Source organism: Protopterus annectens, chromosome 4.part1, assembly GCF_019279795.1.
Source record: "Protopterus annectens isolate FY-2018-M chromosome 4.part1, PAN1.0, whole genome shotgun sequence".
Lineage (NCBI taxonomy): Eukaryota > Metazoa > Chordata > Ceratodontiformes > Protopteridae > Protopterus > Protopterus annectens.
The window spans coordinates 366,395,260-366,418,976 of NC_056734.1; the positions used below are offsets into that span (position 1 = coordinate 366,395,260).

Genomic DNA, 23,717 nt, shown 5'->3' on the forward strand with positions numbered 1-23,717 from the left:
TGATAATGCATGTAGCCTGCTTTGAAGCGTAGGTATCTTCTGCAAGATTCCCTGATAGGGATGTGCAGTTATACTTCTTTTAAATCCAATGTTGCCAACCAGGCATCCTTGCCTAGCATAGGAAGCAAATGGTGAAGAGTCAACATCTTGAATTTTGGAATCACCAAAAAGGTGTTTATAGTAGAAAGGTCCAGGATAGGATGCCATAAATTGTCCTTTCTGGGTACCAGGAAAATTCTCAAATAGAAACCTTGTCCCTTTTTCTTCTTCTGGTACCAACTGAATAGCCCCCTTGTTTGAGAAAGTACTTGCTTTTGGGCCTCTGCCCACTGATTTGAAGGTAGATCTGGCCACCCACTTTGTGTTGTTAACCGGTGGAATTGAAATCTGTATCCTTGGGACACTATATTTAAGACCCATTTGTCCTGGGTTATGAGTTTCCAGTTTTTGGCCTTCAGACCAATCTTACCACCTAAAGGAGCTTTCAGTTGAGAAGTGCTTGAAAGTTTTAAAGGCAAGTCATTGACAGTTTTCCATAGGGGGGAATCTTACTACTCCCAGATTTGGATGCGGAAGCCCTCCACTGCTTAGTCTTGTGCGGACCAGGTGACTGAAACCTGGGGTTTCTACTGTCTGGGTTTGGATTGAGAAGATCTGGAAGAGGCTGGAAATTATCATTTCTTATATGGCCAATGCCTACTAAATCTTGGAGCCTTAACTTGTAAAAACATCTTTCACAGTTTGCATAGATCTTCTATCTTTTTAATAACTTCCTCAGCTTTGCTGCCAAACAGGTGGTCCTGATTTAAAGGAGCACCCAACAGTTTAGCTTTAACATGATCAGGCAAAGATTTCTCCTTAAGCCAAGCAAGCCGCCTGATGACAGACCCAGTTACAGCAGCCCTTCAAGAGGCTTCTAAATAATCAAATCCACATTCCAAAGTATGTTTTCCAACCTGTTCAGCAGAATGCATTAAATCCTGTAATTCTTTATTTTCAACTGTCAGGAATCAACATTTTCTGTTTAAGCAATCCAATAACATGTTGTTGATACTTTAACATATAAAGCTGACAGTTTAAGCCCCTAGTGGCCCAGGTTTCAGATTTGTAAATAATCTTACCCCATCTATCCAGCACCCCGGAGTCTCGATCAGAAGGGTTAGGATTTTTAGCAGTAGAAGCCTTAATGCCCTTGGCTCCCTGTGAAACAGTCTCCGGATCCGCAATAGGATTTTTAGAAAGGAACTTGTGAGAATCAGGGACCCTGTAATATCTATCAGGTTTTCTGGGATCAGGAGGCAAAGAGTCAGGGGCCAAACTAGATTCCGAAAAGGCATCAACAATGTCTAGTACTGGAGTTATAGCTAAAGGCCTATGTTGAGGTAGGATTAAGAAATCCCTAAGCCTCTTTTGAATCAGAAAAAATCCTGGCTTTACCAGTGAAAATGCTCCCTTAAAGTGTGCAAGGTTTCACCAAAAGAAAAATTCTCTGGAGGGAAAGCAAAGGAAGTAAAGTCCTCTGCATCAGAAACCTTATAAGTAGATAAAGGGTAAATCCAGATCACCAGAAGAATCAGACAAATCAGAATCCTGATCAGAGGATTCATAAACAAATTCAGTCCCTGGTCTCTTAGAAGGGGGGGGGGTTGGCTTCCCCTGATTAGAGTTATAAGATCTTCAGCCATTCTTATTTGCTTTTTAGGCATAGAGGCCTGTGCATGAGACCTGGGTGTCGGGTTTCTTAGGCATGGTTTGAGGTTCAGGTCTTAAAGGAGGAGTCGGTTTAATATGCATGTCCATACGCCTGAATACACCCTCAGAAGCTGGTGCCGGCACAGCGGCTCCGGACTCATCCAAGGTAGAGACATCCGCAGGTTCCACAGTTGAAGCATCTTGCGGCATACTGGACTCAGAATGGGTCTCAGTAGAGGCCTGCGAATCAGAAGTAGCGGGTATCAGGAGCTGCAAAAGCGCCTCACTGAGTACTGGCGAACTGGCGACTGGCTTAGAAGCATCGTCGGCAGCTTTGGACATACGCAGCCAGTCTGTATTTATCTTTGTGTTTTTTTGGAATACCAGTAGTCAGATGGCTAACCAATGACATTTCAGGATAAATGAACAGAGAACCAAAATATTTAGAAGCGAAAATATACCAACGGATAGTGCATTGATTAAATAAGGCACAAAACCGACAGCAAGGTATGTCGTGGTCAGGGCCTAGGCAAGGAATACAGTACGAATGAAAATCTTTGTGAGGTATTTGCTTTCCACAAGAAATGCAATTAACTTTTACTGACATCGTTAAGGAGCAAGAAAACGTTTCCCCAGTGGGGTACTTAGCTTTAGTTGAAGACTTCGGTTCTGAAACTCGAAAACGAAAATTTCAGTAGTCGGCCGACCGGCGCTTGCGAACTACTTCTGCTTCAGGCACCGCACGGCAAGAAAGACTGATGTAATGGCATCGGCTGCATGTTTTATACCCCTGACGACCTGATGTCACTGAAGGGGCAGCAACCGAAGCAGGACCTAAGAATTTGTTAATCAGGCTGACTGACGCCTACTGCAAGCAGATAATCCAAATGTAATGACTGCAACAGTGAAACACGAAGAACATCCTGCTGTACAGCCTCTGCCCACTGATTTGGGGGTAGGTCTGGCCAACCATTTGGGGTTGGTAGGGTATGGAAGTGGAATCTGTATCCTTGGGAAACTATATTCAAAACCCATTTGTCCTGGGTAATGAGTTCCCAGTTTTCTGCATGCAGGGCGAGCTTTCCTCCTAAGGGATCAGGCAGTTGAGCAGGGCTTGGAAGGGTTAAGGTTAAGTCATTGCGCCAGTTTTCTGCTGGGAGGTGTCTTACTACTCCCTGCTTTGGAAGTGGGAGCCGCCCCCACTGCTTAGGCCTGTGCGTAGCCTGAAACTGTAAGCTAGGTGGCCTGCTGCTCCTGGGTTTGGACTGAAAAGGCTGGAACACGCTGGAAAAGACCAATTCTTTGAAGGCCAATGTCTACTAAATCTGGGAGACTGTACTTGCAGGAAATCTTTCAACAGTTCACATAGATTTAGCTTTTTCCTCCATCTTTTTGAGGACGACTTCTGCTTCGGTCTTGGTTTAAGGGAGCATCCAGCAATTTAACTAACATGACCTGGCAAGTTTTGCTCCTTAAGCCAAGCATGCCTTCTAAGTACAGACCCAGTGACAGCAGCCCTGCAAGATGCTTCTAAAGAGTCAAAACCAATTGCAAAGTAGGTTTACCAACTTGTTGTGCAGAATGCATTAAATCCTGCAATTCTTTGTGTTCAGCACAGTCATGAATCAACATAATTTTCTGTTTAAGTAGTCACATAATATGCTGCTGGTACTTTAACATATGAAATTGGCAATTTAGACCCCTAATGACCAAAGTAGCAGAAGTATATACCTTCTTACCCCATCTGTCCTAGGCTCTAGAATCTCTATCAGAAGAGGTAGGGTTTTTGGCAGCAGTAGCTTAATGCCCTTTGGTCCTTGGGAAATGGTCTCTGGATCCGGAATAGGATTCTTGAAGAGGATCTTGTGAGAGTCAGGTACTCTAACACCTGTCAGGTTTTCTGGGAGCTGGAAGTAAAGTGTCTGGAGAAAGGCTAGATTCCAAGAAAGCATCATCTACAATGTCCAGAACAGAAGGGATAGCTAAAGGCCTGTGTTGAGGAAGGAGTAAGAATTCACTAAGCCTCTTTTTGGAGTTAGAAAAATCCTGGGTTTCCCAGCGGAAATGCTCCCCAAGAGTGTGCAAGGTTTCACCAAAAGAAAAATCTTCTGGGGGGGAAGCAGAGGGAATGGAATCCTCTATCAGAATCCTCATGGGTAGATAACGGCAAATCCTGGTAATCAGAAGAAACAAATAGATTCCTGATCAGAAGAATCAGAAGGAAAATCAGTTCTAGGTCTCAGAGGGAGAAGGCTGGCTTCCCCTAATTAAGGTAATAAGGTCTTCAGCCATTCTAAGCATTTGATTTTTAGGCATATGGGCCTGAGCATTCGGTTTGGACGTCTGTTTTCTAGGCATGGGTCGAGTTTTAGGTCTGGAAAATGTCGTCGGTTTAAATTGAAAGTCTGTAGGCCTGAATACACCCTCAGAAGCCGGTGCCTGCACAGCGGGGCTCTGGACCCATCCAAGATATAGACATCTGCAGGTTACATAGGCGAAGAAGCATGTCGCAGCAGGACTCCAAATGGGTCTCAGTAGAGGCCTGCAAATCTAAGGTAGCGGGCATCAAGGGCAGCAAAAGCAGACTGGCGACTAGCTAAACAGAATCGTCGTTGGCAGTTTTGGACCTATGCGGTCCATCTCTGTCTATCCTTACGGTTTTTCAGAATATTGTTAGTCGGATGGCTTAGCAAAGCCATTTCTGGATAGTTATACAGAGTACCAAAATAATTTGCTGTAAATATAGCCCGATGACGAATAGTTCGGGGATTGAACAAGGCACAAAACCGACAGCGAGGGACATCATGGTCTGGGCCTAAGCAAGGAATGCAGTACGAATGAAAATCTTTATGAGGTATTTGCTTTCCACAGGTAAGACAATTGTTAACTTTTACTGACATCGGTTAAGAGCAAGAAAAAGGATCCCCAACGGGGTACTTCGCTTTTTTGAAGACTTCGGTTCTGAAACTCTAAAACGAAAATTTCAGGAGTCAGTCAACAGGCACTTGCGAACTGCTTCTGCTTCGAGCACCGCACAGCAAGAAAGACTGATGTAATGGAGTCGGCTGCATGTTTTATACCCCCGACGACCTGACGTCATGGAAGAGGCGGCATCAGACGCATGAATCCAAGACTCTGGTATTCAGGCCGGCTGAGGGCTACCTGCAGGCAGATAACCCAAATGCGATGGACTGCAAGAGTGAAACATGAACAGCCTGCTCTGGAACTGAAAAATAATCTAACTTGTGATGTTTTATGATATGCACAGTGGACCATGTTGCTGTTTCTAGCATATTTCTAGAGTCCACCCCTTTCCAAAAAAGCCACCAAAGATGCCAAATCTCTGGAATAATGGGCCCTGACTGTTCCTAGAAATTACTTGCTGTACTGAGAGTTAACAAAAGACAACAGCATGAAACTTTTAGTTATGTACTCACCATAACTTCAGATGTTTGGGATCCATCTCGCCTACATTCTGACTGATTGGTTCGGAGCCGATCCTCGGCTCCGACTCGGCACGCTTATGCCAAAGAGCGAAGTCTCTTATTGGCTGAGCTTACTATATCCCAGGATGCACCACTACCAGTCCCCCAGATCTAGTTTGTCCGCATACATGCACACACGCATGCACTGCTTACATAACATTGACAGATGATACAAGATAAAAACAGTAGAACTCAAACCGTTCAATCTCTTCTGATCTCCAAGGCAGGGGGAAGGAGGGTGGGTATTAGGAATGTAGGCGAGATGGATCCCAAACATCTGAAGTTATGGTGAGTACATAACTAAAAGATGTTATGTGATCCTATCTCGCCTACATTCTGACTGATGGGACAGCGCCCCTAGCACCTAAATCCTGGGTGGCTCACTGGAAAACACTCCTGAGTACCGTGGAACCAAATGATGCTCGCCCTTTAGATGCCACATCCAATTTATAGTGGGAAATGAAAGTGTGCGGGTTGGACCAAGTAGCCGCAGCACAAATTTCAGAAATAGCGAGCTTGGAATGGAATGCAATAGAGGTAGCCATAGCTCTAGTAGAGTGAGCTTTGACAGATGTTGTAAGTTGCTTATTTGAAGAGGAATAAGCTTGAGTTATGCAATCTCTGATCCATTTGGCAATAGTAGCTTTAGTGATGGTTTTACCCAGTTTATTATCTGAAAAGGACACAAACAATTGATCTGTTTTCCGAATTTGCTGAGTCCTATCTAGATAGAAGCGTAATTGCCTGTGAACATCCAACGATGGAAGGTATATTCCGCTTTGTTTGAAAATTTTGGAAAGAAAACTGGTAGCTCTAAAGATTGTTGGAGACCGAGATTAGAGCAAACTTTTGGGACAAAAGATGGGTTAGGTCTAAGTGATACTCTATCCTTGTGAAAAATCAAGTACGGTGGTTTGATAGATAGGGCTTGAAGTTCTGAAACTCTTCTTGCAGAGGTAATTGCAATTAAGAAGGCAGTTTTCCAAGACAGATATTTCAACTCACATGTAGCAGCTGGTTCAAAGGGGGAAGATGTTAAGGCACGAAGTACCAAATCAAGATCCCACGGAGGCGCAGGATGAAAAACTGGGGGTCTTAATAGTACAGCATCTTTCATGAAAGATTTACATAATCTGCTGCTCATCAACGGTGGGTCTATGGATTCATGAAATTTGGAGATAGCTGCTAGTTGGACTTTAATAGTAGAGACTGAAGATCCTTGATTAAACAAGGATGTTAAAAATTTCAAGACCTCTGGTATCTGGGCAGTAATAGGGTCTAAGCCTCTGAGTTGAGCCCAGATAGCAAACCTCTTCCACTTACTGTGATACAATTTCTTAGTGGTGGGTTTGTGGGCTGAAGATAAAATGTGAATAACTTCCGGGTCCAAGGTGTGATTTCTGACTAAAGTCGGAAGTGGAGGAGCCAAGCTGTTAATTTCAAAGTGTGAAGGGACTGGTGCTGTTGTCCCGACTGATGAACCAGAAGGTCCGGAGTTAGATCCAAGAACCAGGGACCGTCCAGAGTATATTTCTGTAGGTAGGGGAACCATACCTGACGAGACCAGTACGGAGCAATTAGAATCATTGTGGACCCCTATTGGGAAGCTTTCTGGATGACTTTGGGGAGGAGTGGAATCGGAGGGAAAGCATAAAGCAGTCCTGTTGGCCAAGGTTGGACTAGAGCATCCGTAGCTGCCTCCCCTTGACGCGGGGTCAAGGAAAAGAACCTTTTGCACTTCGTGTTTTGTGGTGTTGCAAACAGGTCACAGCACGGAATCCCCCATCTTTTGAAAATCTGAGCTGCTACTGTTTCGTTCAGAGACCACTCGTGAGGAGAGAGAATAGTCCTGCTCAGTCTGCCTGCCAATACATTGGATTTTCCTGGAATGTGGGTCGCTACCAGGAAGCGTTTGGTAGCCACTGCCCATTCCCACACCCTCATGGCCTCTCTGCAAAGGGGGTAAGATCTGGTCCCTCCTTGTTTAGATACCAGACCACCGACATGTTGTCTGTGTGGATGGCGATAATGCCTTGAGGGAGAAACTTGTGGAGGGCTTGCAGGGACAGAAGTACAGCCCTCATTTCCAACACATTGATATGGAGAAATGTTTCGTTTGGAAGCCAAGAACCCTGAACTGACCTGCCCAGACAATGCCCCCCCCCCCCGTCTGGGAGGTATCCGTTGTCAAGGTGGCCACCGGAGGGGGAATAACAAAAGGTCTTCCCTGATCCAGATTGGATGGCAGAAGCCACCAGCGGAGGTCCCGTTTGCACGTTTCTGTAATCAGTATGTGATGATTGAGGGGGAGATCCTGAAAAGACCATTGTGTCGATAACAGCCACTGAAGAATCCTCATGTGCAATCTTGCCAGAGGAACTAGGAGAACCGTGGCAGACATTGAACCTAAAAGTTGCAGGACCATCCTGGCTGGGGCTTTGGATCTTAGAAGCAGGGCTCGGACTTGATCTTGTAATGTTTGTATCCTTTCGGTAGGAAGGAAGATTCGCATTAATTTTGAGTCTATCTCTGCTCCTATGAATCTTATGCACTGAGAAGGTAGCAAGACAGACTTTGACCAGTTGAATGTAATTCCCAGGGAAGCACCCAGGGAGATGGTGGCTTGTAGGTTCTCTAGTAGTAGATGCCTGGTGGTGGCAGTCAGGAGCCAGTCGTCCAGATAGGGAAACACTTGGAATCCGAGACTCCTCAGGTGAGCAGTCACTACTGCCAAACACTTGGTGAACACCCTGGGGGCTGTGGTGAGACCAAAGGGCAGTGCACAAAATTGGAAATGACTGTCTCCCAGGCTGAAGCGCAGATACCTCCTGGACACCTGATGTATCGATATGTGATAATAGGCGTCCTTGAGATCTATGGAGCACATCCAAACCTCTTTCTCCAACAATGGGAAAATGGATTGTAAAGTGACCATTCGGAATTTGGACTTCATGACGGACTGGTTTAGTTTGCCGAGATCCAAAATGGGTCTCAGGTCCCCTGTCTTTTTTGGCACTAAAAAGAACCTAGAGTAATTTTCCGATCTGGTCTGTGGGGACCGGTTGGATGACTCCTTTTTCTAGCAGCTTTGAAGCTTCTACGGCTGCAATTTCCCTTTGACTGGGTGGTGGGTCTGGGATTTTTTTGGACGGTGGGGGTGAGTGTGTGAAGGGAATGGTGTAACCTCCGGCAATAATCCGAAGCACCCATCTGTCCTGAGTAATAGACTCCCAGGCTTTTAGGTGCTTGGCAAAACGGCACCAGACTGGCTCCGGAGCAGCACAGCCGGGCAATCCCTCATGAAGTGTGGGAGGCTGAAGAGCCACGAAAGGACTCGCGGTCTCCAGTGTTGCGGGGGCCTCTGCCGCCTCTGGGACGGCGTCTCCCAGAAAAACTTCCCCGTCCTCTGCCTCTGGAAGGGGAATCTTCCTGCTGTTGGGGAAAGAATTTCTGTGATTTATGGAACCACATCTTCCCTCCTCTTTAGCCTTGGGATAAGGCCGAAGGGAGTGGAATAACGTGCTCCTACGGCAGATAAAGTCTTTCCCTCCTGCTCACAGCGGTAAGAGTGTCTTTACCTTGGGTCCAAACAAAGAGGACCCATCAAAGGGAGCGTCGGCAAAGGAAGACTTGAAGGCCTCCGCGAAATGACACAACGGAGCCAGGCTTGTCTCCGTAGAGCCACGCCTGTGCCTGCCGCTTGCCCGCCTTCGGCCGCATATGAAATGAGCCTCATGGACGAGTTAGAAATCGAGTTAAGGATAGCCAACTGAGAGCTAACCGACTGGGCTAGCTGCTCAGGTAGGTTACCTGAGAGGGAGTCTGAGAGCTCCTTGACCAGATCCCTCTGTAGTCTGGTGAAATGTGCCAAATAATTCAGGGACCTCAGAGTAAAGGCCGCTGAAGTCAGGGTGCGCTTCCCGCACCGGTCCATGCTCCTAGACTCCTTATTAGGAGGATGGACGGACGTTGAAGCCTCTGCCACGTCCCTGCTGGGTAGCAGATGCCACCACCATGGCATCTACAGCCACGCCTTTTAAGAACTCCTTCTCGGGTGGGGCAGACAAAAATGTGTTAGGGCGAGAAGGCACTGGTTCCACAGTATCTGGATGTTCCCACGCCCGACAAACCAAATCCAGGAGCTGGTCGAAGGGCGGAGACACCCAGGAGGCGGAGGGCTGAGCCCCGAAGGCCTTGAGGAACACCGACTCGTCAGCAGAGGGGGGTTTGGAATTCCAGCCGCCTCGTTGCTTGAGGATCTCTAGAATGTCTGCAAATGAGACATCATCCGAGGACGACTTTGGGGACCCCTCCGCATCATCAAGATCAGTGTCCGATGTAAGAGACTCATCGGGGGAGTCCACGTGCTTCCTCTTGCACGATCTCTTCCTTGGGGGCTCCTCCGAAGACAACTCCGAAAGACCCTCAGGAGGAGGGGAACCCCAGTGGGGTAACCTCAGGCCCCGGCTCCGCTGCCTAGAGACAGGGGAACTGCCAAAACCCAGTCTCCATGCCCAGGGAAGGTGCCGGTAAAGCCGAGAGATGGTCAAGAAGACTTGGCCAATGCACTCCTCATAGCTCTGAAGGCCGGACCCCCAGAATCCTGGGAGGGTCCAGTCTCCGGAGCCATGATAGCAGACTGAAGTCCCGCGGCCGAAGCACCGAGAGGGAGGCTTGGAACCGACAACATTGGTCCCGAAACGTCACCCCCGGGTCCGGCCGAAGAAGTCCGTGTGCTAAACTCGGACCCGAAGGCCGGGGTTGGAGTAAGGGTCGGAGCCGACCCTAGGATCTCCACTGGCTCCATCAGCACCTGCTCCGACGGAGCCGAAGCGGTCGGAGGAGGAATGGCAATGGAGTGGGCTATCGGCTCCGACCCAATTGGCTTCGGAGCCGAAACAAATTTCTGAAAGACTGGGGACTGGAAAAGTCTTTGCAGCACCCTGTCTATGTCCGAATCTGACATCCTTGATGACTTGGAAGAGACCGAATGGGTCCGAGTAGGCCTCTCCAACGGCTCCAAGGGACTAGGGGACCGGCTCCAAATCGACTCGACAATTATCGGCGCCGAAGGAATGTCCAAACCAATTTCCATCGGTGCCGAAGAGGGCTTCGGCGCCGAGGAGGAAGTGTCTGAGCGGACAACCTTCATCGGCTCCGAGATCAGTGGAGCCGATGAAGATGACCGCCTCGATGCCCCAGACGCCGGCTCCGAACCCAGAGGAGTCGAGGCTGGAGGCATCGAGGCAGACCGTTCCGCCCTTGGCTCCGAAGTCCGTGGAGCCGAAGGAGAAGCCTGCCTATGTTTTTTGGCGGTCGGTTCCGACGGACTGGTCGGAGCCGACGCCCTTTTCTTTTTAGCAGGAGAAGGAGAGGAAGCTAATGCCTCTTCAAATGAGGGTTTAATAAGGCCTTTTAAAATAAGTTTATTTTTCCTCTCTTGGAGGACCCTCGAGGAAAACGCGTGGCACACTCTACAGGACTCCTGCAAATGTTTAGCGCCCAAACAGTACACACAGAGAATGATAATCAGTTATTGACATTTTGAAACTGCACTCAGTGCACTTTTTAAACCCTGAAGGCCTAGGAGCCTGTGACATTATGGCAATCAAATTAGTGAAGTAGCCAAAAACACAAAACACACTGATTATCACAAAAAATGTTCTATCTCTCTCTTTTTTTTTTTTTTTTTTAAAACAAGAACGGTCACAGATAGACAAAAAATAAAACTAAAGGATCCAAGACCCCTAAAAATAATACGGGACTAGCCCGACAACGGACTGACAGGGGAAGGCCCTTCAACTCAATGGGACCTCTAGTCAGACAATACGCAGTCACACACAAGTATTTTACCAAGAAAAATCTTCACTCGTACAACAAGAAACACAAGATAGCTGTTAAAACAGCTTTTTGTTGAATTTTAAGGAAATCCCTGACAGGAAAGTAAGTGAAAAAACACTACTTAGCTCAGCCAAGCTCGAGACCACGTCTTCGCTTGTTAGCGGCAAACGAGATCTGGGGGACTGGTAGTGGTGCATCCTGGGATATAGTAAGCTCAGCCAATAAGAGACTTCGCTCTTTGCCATAAGCGTGCCGAGTCGGAGCCGAGGATCGGCTCCGAACCCATCAGTCAGAATGTAGGTGAGATAGGATCACATAACATCAAACATTAGGAAACTGTTTTTAGACTGACCATTCCATCTTCTTACCTCCACAGGAAACTGATAGGGGATTCAAATAGCTGAAGGTTTTAATCCTGACACTACAGTATCTGAGCTGCCTGTGGACATTCAAGTTATGTAAAATTGTCTTATTGTCTGTAAAGAAGACGGAGATGAATAGCTTATTCACAGTAAACTCTGAAATCACTTTCTGCATAAATTAAAGACTTGCTCTCAAAGATAATGTAGCCTCATAAAACATGAGATGAGACTGATTTCACCATAAGAGCCTGTAACTCAGATACTCTTCTTGCACAAAGTTAGAGCAATGAGTAATGTTCTTTTCTATGTTAGGAACTTAAATTCAACCTCACAAGCTGGTTCAAATGAAAATAGTCCAAGTTTCTCTAGTGCAAAACTGAGATTACAAGGGGTTACTTGTTTTCTAGGTGGATAGACATGTAGAACCTCTTTCCAAAACAGTATGAATTGAGGCTGTGTAGAAAGGGGGCTCCATGGGCAGACAAGCAGCAGAGGCAAATCTTGATAAAACAGTAAGAAAAAGCTGAAAGCTAACACATCAAATATTGTAGAACTTGAGACATCTGGGCCTTAAAAGGGTACTGGTTCTTTGACACCAAACAAACACTTTTCCACTTGTCCATATATGATTTTCAAGTAGGAGGTTTCTTAACCTCCTTTAAAACCTGCTGCACATCCTCAACAGGTGCTTACAAGGTATTAAAACTCTTTCATCCAGACAGTAAACTAAAGATGAAGACTGGGGGGCATCAAGCAATCCTGCTCTAGTATGAGTAAGTTAAATTTGTAAGAAAGTTTAAGGTGATCACCCTTGGTTATTTTCAAAAGAAGGTAGAACCGCTGTTGCTTGGGCTAAAAGGGAGTCACCACAATTATCTTTTACGGAGTCCTTCTGAATATTTACAATGATCCTTTTTATCAATGGCAAAAGGGGAAAGTATACAGAAACATTCCTTTCCAAGGGAATGTGAATGCATCTGTCTTCCACCCCTGCTTGCAAGGGAATCCTGCAACAGAACTTTAGCTGTCTGCTGTGACTGGAGGCAAGCAGGTCTACTTGAGGAGTTCTCCACGCTAGATTAACTCCTGGATGATTCCCAGATTCAGTTTCCATTTGTGATGGTCTACCCTATTCCTGCCAAACTCTTCTGCAATAGTTTTGCTCTGATGGAATGCAGTTAATGTTTATGGAAAAACTCTGGTGAGTTGTTGGGTCCCAGGCTACCATTACCAGTCTGCAAATGGGGGTATTACCTAGTCCCCTTTCTTTATGCACCACATCACTGTGGTGCTGTCTATGACTAGCAGTAGGCCTGGAATACAAAGATTACTTGGAAATATGACAGCATTTATTACGGTCCTTGTTTCTTTAGCATTCATGTGTTTATAAGTCTGTCCTATTTGTTACACAGATCCTGAACCTTCACCCCCTTGGAAACAGATTCCCAAAGTCTGAGGCAACTGTGGTTACATACTGATTAGGAGCTGGAAGGGAGAAGGGGAGATATGGGTTGAAAAGATAACTGGTCCACTAACAAAATTATTTCCTTTTGACAAATTCCAGCAATGAGATTTGAAAAGATAATGGGTGGTGGTGTTGGATCCAAATGGATTTGCGAAAACATTGAATTTTTCTGACAAGAAGTGTGGCCAGAGGAATAGAGAGAGTTGTAAAGGTTATAAAACTGAGAATCTTGAGATATTCCCTGGCTGAAGTCAGACACTGGTTGGAGGAAATTAGACATTTCTTGTAAAAGCTTTTGTCCCCAAGAAGAAAATACTCTCGCAAGGGTCGTAATTAAGAAGGCATCCCACAAACACCACCCTATGAGAAGGAATAAGGAACAATCTTTGTATGTCTACCTGGAAGCAGACTGAGAAGATCTTTAACCCATACAAGAGATTTCTGACATTTAAAATGAGAGCCTGCAAATATAAGGCAGTTATCAAAATATGGCAAAATGTGAATGCCTTGCAACCTGCAATGAGCTATAACTGGTGTCAAACATTTTGTAAACACTGCTTGAGAGCCTAAAAAGTGAGATAGAGAACTATAAATTGTGGATCGGACACAGAAAATCTTAAAAAAAAGTCTGAAGTCTGAGACTTGGGATGTGATTATCAGCTTTTTTTTTTGTTAATACAAAACTCATTTGACAATTTTACACCAAAAAATATATACAAAATAAAAATACTTGATTCTTCTGGCAGATGGCCGATATATTACCGCTTAGCTAAATGCCCTCTAATAAAATTAATACAATATGCACATCCCCAGGCTAGGGGATTACACTATAAGTTTCATTAATTTTCCATTAAATTAAATTACATTAACATGTTACACACACAGAGAAGGGAAAAAACATTAGAAACATACCAAATTAATGCCATATGGCCACTTCCCTGGCAAGTGTCAAACTACACAACTCTGGTACTATTTCTGCTTGTTTTCTCATTCTAATTAATCAAACTCAACATCTAAAGCTACTGCCCCATTGAATTCACTTACATCTACCTGTAATAGCTATTTACAGGTATCCTGACAACACAGCCATAACTAATGCAATAATCCTAAATTTCCTAAGCTACAACTACTGCACAATGTGTTGAATATTCCCAATTCAGTTTCCTTCCTTGCATCTTATTTATTTAATCTTATTGATTAGTGTGTTCTTTTGAACACTCTAAACTGTCTACTCCTCCACTGTTCTATCATACATTTTATCTTTAAATCACCGATGAAAATGACCTGACAAAACAAGCTCCTGTGAGGCTACTAACAACTGTGATCCTGTCATGGACATTTGTGGGACTGTACCTTTAATCTTTTACCCATTTTTTTTCATCATTCCCTTTACTACATCTTTTTGCGTCTTCTAACCTCTTAACTTCTTCCAGTTGATTCATTATTAGCTTACTCTCATCTACTATTTGGGGGGGGGGGGGTTGATTGCTTCTATCTCCTTGTGATAATCTTTTTGCAAAACCATCAATAACAGTCCAATCAACTCCTTGTCCTCTTCCTTTACTCCGGTATCCTATTCAACTGCAACCACTTCCCAAGGGTATCTGATCTACTATCAGCTGTATCTGCTTCCTACAGTCTTACAGTTGGTGACATTCCCAAAATGTATATGTGCATGCCAAGCATATTTTAAATCCAGTTTTACCAAAATACTGAGAGGCGAGATGAGGGGTAACAGACTGAAAGTAAAGGCTCCACTATCAAAGTGGCCACACAGAATGATCTGGATAAACAGATAGGTTCCATATTGAAAATTACCAATGAAGAACACCAAAAAAGACAATCTCTAAACTCTGCTTTAATTAACATCTGATAGTCAATCTCAAAAGTAAATAAAATCATTGTGTATATACTACAGTACAAATGTCCTCAAAAGTACGTTGTAAAACTAAAGATGGGGCCTTGATAATTACCACTTTAGTGCCCATGATGCTGACTGCTTTTTTCGTATCACAGTGGCATAATCTTCTCCCAAAAAATGTTTACTGTAAAAGTAGAAATAAAAAAATACAGAAAATTACTGCTAAGGAAATTACTTAACACAGGAAAAGACTTCAGCTATAAGGCAAAAAAACTATTTACGTGCAATGCATCTTAATTTGTAAAATAATTCACTGTAATGTACTTCTCTTCAGTGGCTTAAAAAGTGAAGAATCATTGATTTTTTTTCTCTGTTTTAAAAAATACAACTTACAACATGTAACTAACACAAATCTGTTTAGTCTACATTACTAAAGTGATTATGCTGTTATACGAAAAATCTGTGATATTTTACACCAGAAATGCTTAACCTACATCATTAAACCTTGTTACAGTGCAAAGTTCCTTTCTAAACAATACCAACATTCTAAAAAACATCTTTTTTGTAAGCAAGACAACAGAATCAGGGACACAAGTGTATTTACCACACAGAAAAAGCATATTACCACACTGGAAACAAAGTACTGTTGTGCAAAATCTTACCATATTGGCAGATGTCCTTTGCTTCACTGTTGCAGTAATCATTACAATGGGGATCCCTGCCAAGGGTGGCCAGACATCTTGCAAGTATGCCAAAGCCTTTAGGATTGCTTTAACGTACGCCATAGGTCACATGTATGCTCCTTACGTAACGTAGGGGGCATAAAGGCGATGTCTGGAAGTGCCAACCTCAGAACTGAGAGCCCCAGTAGGAATGACAATCCAAGGAGTAGAGAGGTAATCAGTACATCCAGAAAAGAAATGGACCAATGTGCAGACGGAGGGAGTGAATACTGCAACAATGAAGAGAAGGACATAGAATAGTTGGGTAAAATCTTATCATAACCATAGATATCCTTCTCTTCCATGTTGCAGTATTCATACTGTGGGATTCTACGTCTCGGGCGACCAAAACATCGGCTCCTCTACAAGCTTTCAGCCTGGTTGCTGTAGGTGCATGGGAAGTTACACGCAGGGTCATAAACCAGGGGCCGTAAATGTGACGTCTGCACGCACATACCTCAGAACTGCCCAGTCGGGAAGTAGCCTAGGAAATGCCAAAAAAGAAGTTATGTCTTCCCATAATGTTCCATCTGTGTTGTAGATCTTCATTCATTCATTACTGATAGGACTTCAGTTCTGTCCTCGGAACCAACACAGCCGGTACCAAGCCCGTGCCAGCCAAAAACTCTCAGCTAAGACCTATCCACAATGCCCCTCTCAGTCTCTTCAGATCGAGTTTATCTGCCCTTACAGTATATAAATAAGAATGATAGAAGGAGGCTCTGTCTGTGCAGATACCTTAACTAATAAAGAGATCCTAAAGTCCACCAGGAGTCCAGACAGGGGGGAGGAGGGCGGGAAGTAATGAATGAATATCTACAGCATAGATAGAATGTAATGGTAAGACATAACTTCTTTATCTGATGTTGTAAATCTTCATTCCTTCCTTACTGATAGGGCCGAGTCCCCAGCTACTAGAGTCCTGAGTGGCCCTAACGAAGGACATTCCTGAGCACCATAGAACCAAAAGATGCTCGCCCCCCTGGAAGCCAAATCCAATTTGTAATGAGTGATAAAAGTATGAGGTCTTGCCCAAGTGACTGCTGCGCAGATGATATCCATAGAGGTAGCGATCGACCTAGTAGAATGAGTTTATTTTGGAAGGCGAGGACACTTGGTCTTGAAGGTAGATGAAAGTAATGGCATTTGAGCCAAGAAGATAGTCATTTTGGAAACAGGCTTACCCATTCTGGGTCTTGCAAAGGCCACAAAATTGATCCATTTTCCTGAAAGATGTAGTTTTGTCCAAGTAGAAATGAAGTTGCCTATGAATATCGAGGGTATGCAGGAGGCATTCCCCTCTATTTGAATGGTGGGAAAAGAAAACTGGCAAGTCAAAAGATTGGTTAATGGAAAACCCAGAAATGACCTTGGGCAAAAAGGAGGGGTCACTACATAGAGAAACTCTTACCTTATGAAAAAGTCAAGTAAGGTCTCTTGACACTCAAGGCCTGCAACTCAAATACTCTTTTCGCTAATGTAAGGGCTATTAGAAGTAGAGTTTTCCAAGACAAAAATGTGACATCACAGGAATCAGAAAGCTCGAAGGGAGGACTTGTTAACGAATTAAGCACCAAAGTCAAGTCTGTGGTTCTATAGTAGGCTTGACAGGAGGTTTAATATGTAATACTTCTTTCATGAAGGTTTTACACAGTCGGTGTGACATAACAAATGAATTGTTAATTTTAACTCAGCACAGCTCCTCGTGGTGTCCAGCAGAGTTCCTAGAGCAGCAGAGACCAGAAAAGACAAACTTTCCAGATTCTAAGTATTTTTTTCTGCATTTTCGACCTTTTGTGCCTTTCGAATACTGTTTCTGCCTATTTTATACAGTTACCTGTTTTTCCTGTTTTTATAAGCTTGAATTGTTTGTTGCACTTTCTAGTTTAAGTTTGCTTAAAAGTTAAACTACAGGCTAATACACTCAAGTGTACTAGCTTTTGATAGCATTTAATCGAAAAATCAAAGCATTTACTGTGTTTTCTGTCCTGTGTAAAAACTTGAAAAATACAAAAAAATATTCTTGTTTTCCATACTTTCCTGAATAGTTTGTTCCAGTGATCAGATTTTGCTGATCCCTGGGCTTTGTCTTGCTTCCTGTACTTCTCCATTTCCCTTGTTTGGTCAGGGGGAAGTTTCTTTACTCACCAGTGAGAGTGGGGAGTACTGAGCTGCCTGTTTGTCCTCAGAGGAGTGGTTAAAGACAGTAACTTGTAGTTCATTGGCCATTTTGGGTCATTTCCTGCCTTTTCCAGCCCCCTGCTATAAAGCACGCTTTGGCGGGATTTTCTGGCTGTAGAGAACTCAGCACAGCTCCTCATGGTGTCCAGCAGAGTTCCTAGAGCAGCAGAGACCAGAAAAGACAAACTTTCCAGATTCTAAGTATTTTTTTCTGCATTTTCGACCTTTTGTGCCTTTCGACGACTGTTTCTGCCTATTTTATACAGTTATTACCTGTTTTTATAAGCTTGAACTGTTTGTTGCACTTTCTAGTTTAAGTTTGCTTAAAAGTTAAATTACAGGTTAATACACTCAAGTGTACTAGCTTTTGATAGCATTTAATCGAAAAATCAAAGCATTTACTGTGTTTTCTGTCCTATCTGTGTAAAAAACTTGAAAAAAACAAAAAAATATTCATGTTTTCCATACTTTCCTGAATAGTTTGTTCCAGTGATCAGATTTTGCTGATCCCTGGGCTTTGTCTTGGTTCCTGTACTTCTCCATTTCCCTTGTTTGGTCAGGGGGAAGTTTCTTTACTCACCAGTGAGAGTGGGGAGTACTGAGATGCCTGTTTGTCCTCAGAGGAGTGGTTTAAGACAGTAACTTGTAGTTCATTGGCCATTTTGGGTAATTTCCTGCCTTTTCCAGCCCCATGCTATAAAGCGCGCTTTAGGGCGATTTAGCACGGAGTTGTCACAGCAGCACACAAGAACAGCGGCAGTTAATCAAGGTTAAACTATTCGGGCTACCTAAAGTTCACTCTTCATTTTTTCCCGTAGAACAGCTCTTCTTGAACTGTACTGCTAATCTAACCAGCCTATTCTCTAACTAAAAAGTTCAGCTCTACTTGATTCCCAAGTTGACTATTCTCTATCTGTAAAGCCTAGCACTTGCTCCTAAAGTACTTTTTACTCTGATATAGCACTTTTTATTATACATAGTACCCCACCGGCCTAAAAACACCACATCCCCCAAAGTCTTTTTCAAACTCATCTACATAAATTTTTTGTCTATTTCTTCTAGCATGGCGAGGGATCAGTTGCTAGTGTCCTCTCCTGCTCAGCTGGTGAATCTGGGAATATTGAGGCAATGTTACAATTGCCTCATGTACACTGACAACCCTCTCCTCCCACAAAACACAAATACATGCGAGAGATGCAAATATATAGCCAAACTGGAGGCTGAGCTCTCTCAACATAGGACTGGCAAGACCAGACAGGAGGAGAAGGTAACCACACACACCACAAACCCAGTCTCACATAGCACTATCACAACTTCAAATCATACACAAACACACAAAGACATACTCGGAGGCTCTGATCAAAAATCTACCAAAACAGCAGAGGCCACCAAAGCAGACACCCAAACAACTGCCTCCACAGGGCACAACACATGCAACACATAGACCACAGAGTCAGTGTGCCAAACAGTCACAGCCCTTAAGGCCAAACACAATGCCAGACACACTCGTCATAGGTGACTCCATAGTCAGACACACTGACGTCCCGCTCACCAGATTGAGTAAGGAGAAGGTCACAGTAAGCTGCCTATCGGGCGCTAGAATCCGCCACATAACGCAAGCACTCAGGTCACTCAACTGCAGGTACAAGTATGACTCAGTCATTGTCCATGCTGGTGTGAACGACCTGAGACGTACCTCCCTGGACTACATGGAGAGACATAGAGGAGCTCTCTGATTATGTAGCCCAGGCAGGTAAGACCCTGACCTTGAGCAGTATCCTACCTTCACCAAGAATGATGCCACAATACGAAGACAAGATGACCAGCTTTAATAATTGGCTTAAACTATGGTGTCATTCAAAGGGGATCCAATGTCTGTCTGCCTGGGATGACATGCTGGACAAGCCACGCTGCTTCGCAAGGGACGGCTTGCACCTGTCACCCCTGGGCTTCCGGATTTTGGCAAAGGCTCTTGCCACCCCCATTGTGCCTTTTTTAGGCAGGGCTCAAATTCTAAATCTACCACCCTAGATCACAAAAAGGGAAAAAAAAACTAAGGGTAATGCTGCTCAATGCCAGAAGTCTCAACCTCAAGATGCACGCACTCGAAGCCCTTCTCAGTATGGAGAACATCGATGTCTGTGCTGTGACTGAAACCTGGTTCAAGGCTCTTGAGAGCACCCCGGCACTATCAGGTTTTACCTCATATCATGCGTTCCGGCCCCAAAATCTGGACAACACCAAGAAAGGAGGGGGGGTGTCCATATTCATCAAGGACACCCTCACCTCAAGGTTGGTGGCAACGCACGATGCATCGGAAACCATCCAGGTGCAATTAACCGTAGGCAAGACTGCTCTGCAGTTTGTAGCCTGTTACAGGCCACCCTCTCAAACTCAGGGACCTCACACAGCTTTCCTGAAAACACTGGAGGGGATAAATATATCTCCAAACACCATCATACTGGGTGATTTCAACTATCCAAATATAGACTGGGATCACTACTCAAGCCCCAACACTCTAGCCCAAAGGTTCCTAGAGTTCATAAACTCAAATGCCATGGAACAACTAGTCACCATCCCCAAAAGAGGAGAAAACATACTAGATCTCATCATCACAAACATGGGGTCACAATGTTCAACACCAGAAGTATACCCATCACTGGTGAGATGAGATCAAACTAATCTCACTGGAAGTCCACATCCCGCCCCCACCCCAGATAAAAAAGACCACAGTGAAGAACTTCTCAAAAGCTGACTTCACACTCCTAAAGACTGGTGTGGTCTCTTTCAATGCCCCCGAGCCAGCGGAAACCATTACTCAAACCGCTGAATCACTTACAAATGACTTCTACCAGCACCTCCAGGACTGCATGGATCAGGCAATCCCAAACAAAACAAAGACTCTTTGTACCAAAGGCAAGCGTCCAGTCTGGTGGACCCCAGCCATAAACAAGCTTTACAACTAAAGGAAGAAGCTACTACAAGATAGAAGACACCCTTGATCATTATAAGTAAAAAACTGAGATCTCTCGTAAAAGCATCCAAGGCAAATTTTGAGAGAAAAATCGCTAAGGAATCACAAGACAATCATAAGGCCTTTTTTAGCTATGTTAGAAACCCGGGAGGAAACTCCCAAATATGCTCAGAATTAGTTCAAAATGATGTAAAAATCACTGAACCTACAGACATTGCCAACATACTGGCTGACAAGTTCAGTGCAAATTTCTCCCCCCCTCCCCCCAAAAGGAGAGATATCTATACCAGAGGATTGTAGTCCCCCAAACATCTCAAATGCTCAGGTGAGAACTGCTCTCTCCAAGGTGAAAAACACAGCATCCATGGGACCAGATGGTGTCCCCGGTTGTGTGCTCCACAAACTCAATGAGGAATTAAACCCGCAGTTAGGGCAGCTGTTTAATCTTAGCCTCACCTCAGGATACGTACCCAAGGAGTGGCGTACGGCAACGGTGGTCCCACTTCACAAAGGAGGTGCCTCCACTGACCCTGGAAACTACCGTCCCATCAGCTTGACAAGCCTGGTCTGCAAAGCCATGGAGAGGATCATAATGGAACTCATAAATAAAGACATAGGGGACTTGCTGACTTTGGATCCAGCCCAGTTTGGCTTTGTCAAGGGCAGATCATGCCTTTTAAACTTGGTTGACTTTTTCGAAACAGTCACCAAGGCCATTGACGAGGGCAAGGCAGTCCACACAGCCTACCTTGACCTGGCAAAGGCTTTCGACAATACCCCATTCGGGTATCATAGAAAAACTCACCAGCTTAAATGTAAACCCATACGTCACAAGATGGGTTGCAAACTAGCTAAGTGACAGAACCCACAGCGTCAGAGTTGCTGGCGCCATGTCCGACTCCAAGCCTGTCACAAGTGGTGTCCCACAGGGCTCAGTCCTGGGCCCACTTTTGCTCGGCATCTACTTTTCAGAAGTACAAGCAAACCACAGGAGGATTATGGCTGACAAAGTTTGCAGATGACTGCAAACTGGGCAGCATAGTTGAAAACCCATCTGACAGACATCCTTCAGAAGGGTCTCATAGAAACGGATAACTGGTGCCAGAGCCATGGCCTAAAGTTAAACGCCAAAAAATGCATAGTCATACCCTTCGGGAAAAACAAGGTTACCCCTAGTTACCATATAGGTGGCAATCCACTAAGCACAGAAGAGGTTATCAGGGATCTGGGGACCCAGGTTGACAGTAATCTTTCGTTTGACACTCACGTTGCCAAAGTAGTTAGGAAGACCTTCTACATTGCCCACCTGATCATGAAGGGATTCACATCTAGATCAAGGGAGGTCATCGTTCCCCTGTACTCATCAGACCAATGATTGAGTACAATGCCCCATTCGGAATGTATCTGACCCGACACCTGCAGCAATTGGAGAGGCCCCAAAAGTTCCTCACCAAAAGGATAAAGGGTCTCAAAAATATGTCTTATGCTGCCCGACTGAAGGAACTCCAGCTCTATTCAGTCGCTTACCGTCTGCTCAGAGGTGACCTGTGCCTGACATACAAGGCCATGTCCAACCCGGAATTAATGAACATGCTTCACCTCAAAAAATCTAAATTCATCAGAACTACAAGGGCAAGAGACTTAAACCTCAACATGGCTATTAATAGGACATGCTGGAGGGACAGATTCATCACCCAGAGACTCCCTATGCTATGGAACAAAATCCCGGTACATGCGAGGCAGAGCACCTCGCTGGCCTTGTTCAAGAGAAATCCTGACCAATGGATGGGAGATCGCAGGTATACCCCAGGGATAACCTCTGTGTCACTGCTTGACAGAGGCACAACAGAATAATGGGCATAGTATCCTTCAAACTATAGGGGTGGCGAAAGCCACAAAACTCTGGTCTAGGCTTATAAATGCCCTAGGGCAGATAGCCTAGTATGAACCTATGAACCCACAGTAAGAACGCAAAGGTTTGGTCATAAATCTCTCTTCTTTACAACTAACTGAAGCACAAATTTCATTATTAAAGGGCTTTCTTTTTTTCCAGCCCAAACAGTAATGGTAGATATTCTTAAAGATCTTAAACTGTTTGGCTGAACTCTAACTTTAAAAACTAAGTTTAAGGAGATAGCAACAGTGACTGGAAGTTGTTTCAAGAAACCTAGTACTTTTGTGCCTAAAATGCACCCTATGGTAGACCCGTTTGTTTCGGTCTGTGAGAGGCAAATAAGGGAAGTCTTTAAAGGAGATAGAACACCTGCCTTCTATAATTAAAGTAAAGATGAATCTAACGCACTTTGTGAACTGCGGTCATTACACTCAGTGGAGATTAGACCAGGAGATAAAGGGGGGGGGGGGGATTATAATCATGGATAAAAAGTTTTACATTGAGCAAATGAAGCTGCAGAATGACTGTAAAACATATACACATATTACTAAAGTTGCAGTAAAAGGTGTGGTGGATAAGATTGCTTTTTTGTTTGATTTGTTAATGACACATTTGATATCCGAGAATTTAAGTATTTTAACATTGAATTTCCTATAACCCCAGTTATTTATGGGCTTCCCAAAATACACAAAGATGTGATGTGTCCACCAATGAGACCCATAGTTTCTAGTAAAGGCTGGGCTACAGAAGCAATGTCTATCTTTGTAGAAAAAACCTGCAACCAGTACTAAAAACTTGTGAGAAAGTTCTGAAGGACACTAAAATCCTTCTTACAAGCATTATATAGTAAGGCAGCTACATTAAATGGAGTATCTGCTCGTTACTCTTGATATAACATCCCTCTTCACTGTGATTCCCAATCAGTGGAGAATTGAAGAATCTATTGAGCATGAAACGTATTTTTACTAATGAGAAAGTGAATTTATTATATAGTCTGCTCGAAATTATTCTAGAGAACAATGTTTTTGTATTTTGAGAAGATTTTTATCTGCAGAAGGCAGACATAGCTACGGGCACAGCATGTGCCACTAGCTATGCCAACCTAGCCCTGGTACAATGGGAAAACATATTTTTGTTGCAAGGCAATGATTTTAGTAACTATGTTTTGTGGCATGCACGTTTTGTTGATATGTTTTTTCTTTGGGGGAGCTCAAAAGAAATGCTCGAATTCCTAGAATAT

The 23,717-nt window shown here is 44.2% G+C and overlaps 1 protein-coding gene across 1 annotated transcript in view; it reads right to left on the minus strand.

Moving 5' to 3' along the window:
* The window catches only part of TTC14 (tetratricopeptide repeat domain 14), a 1,552,254-nt gene that overhangs the window by 577,275 nt on the left and 951,262 nt on the right, over nucleotides 1-23,717 (minus strand). The window contains exon 7 of the mRNA XM_044070762.1: nucleotides 14,819-14,890. Within this exon, the coding sequence (XP_043926697.1) occupies nucleotides 14,819-14,890 (72 nt within the window). The remainder of the gene's footprint in view (nucleotides 1-14,818; nucleotides 14,891-23,717) is intronic.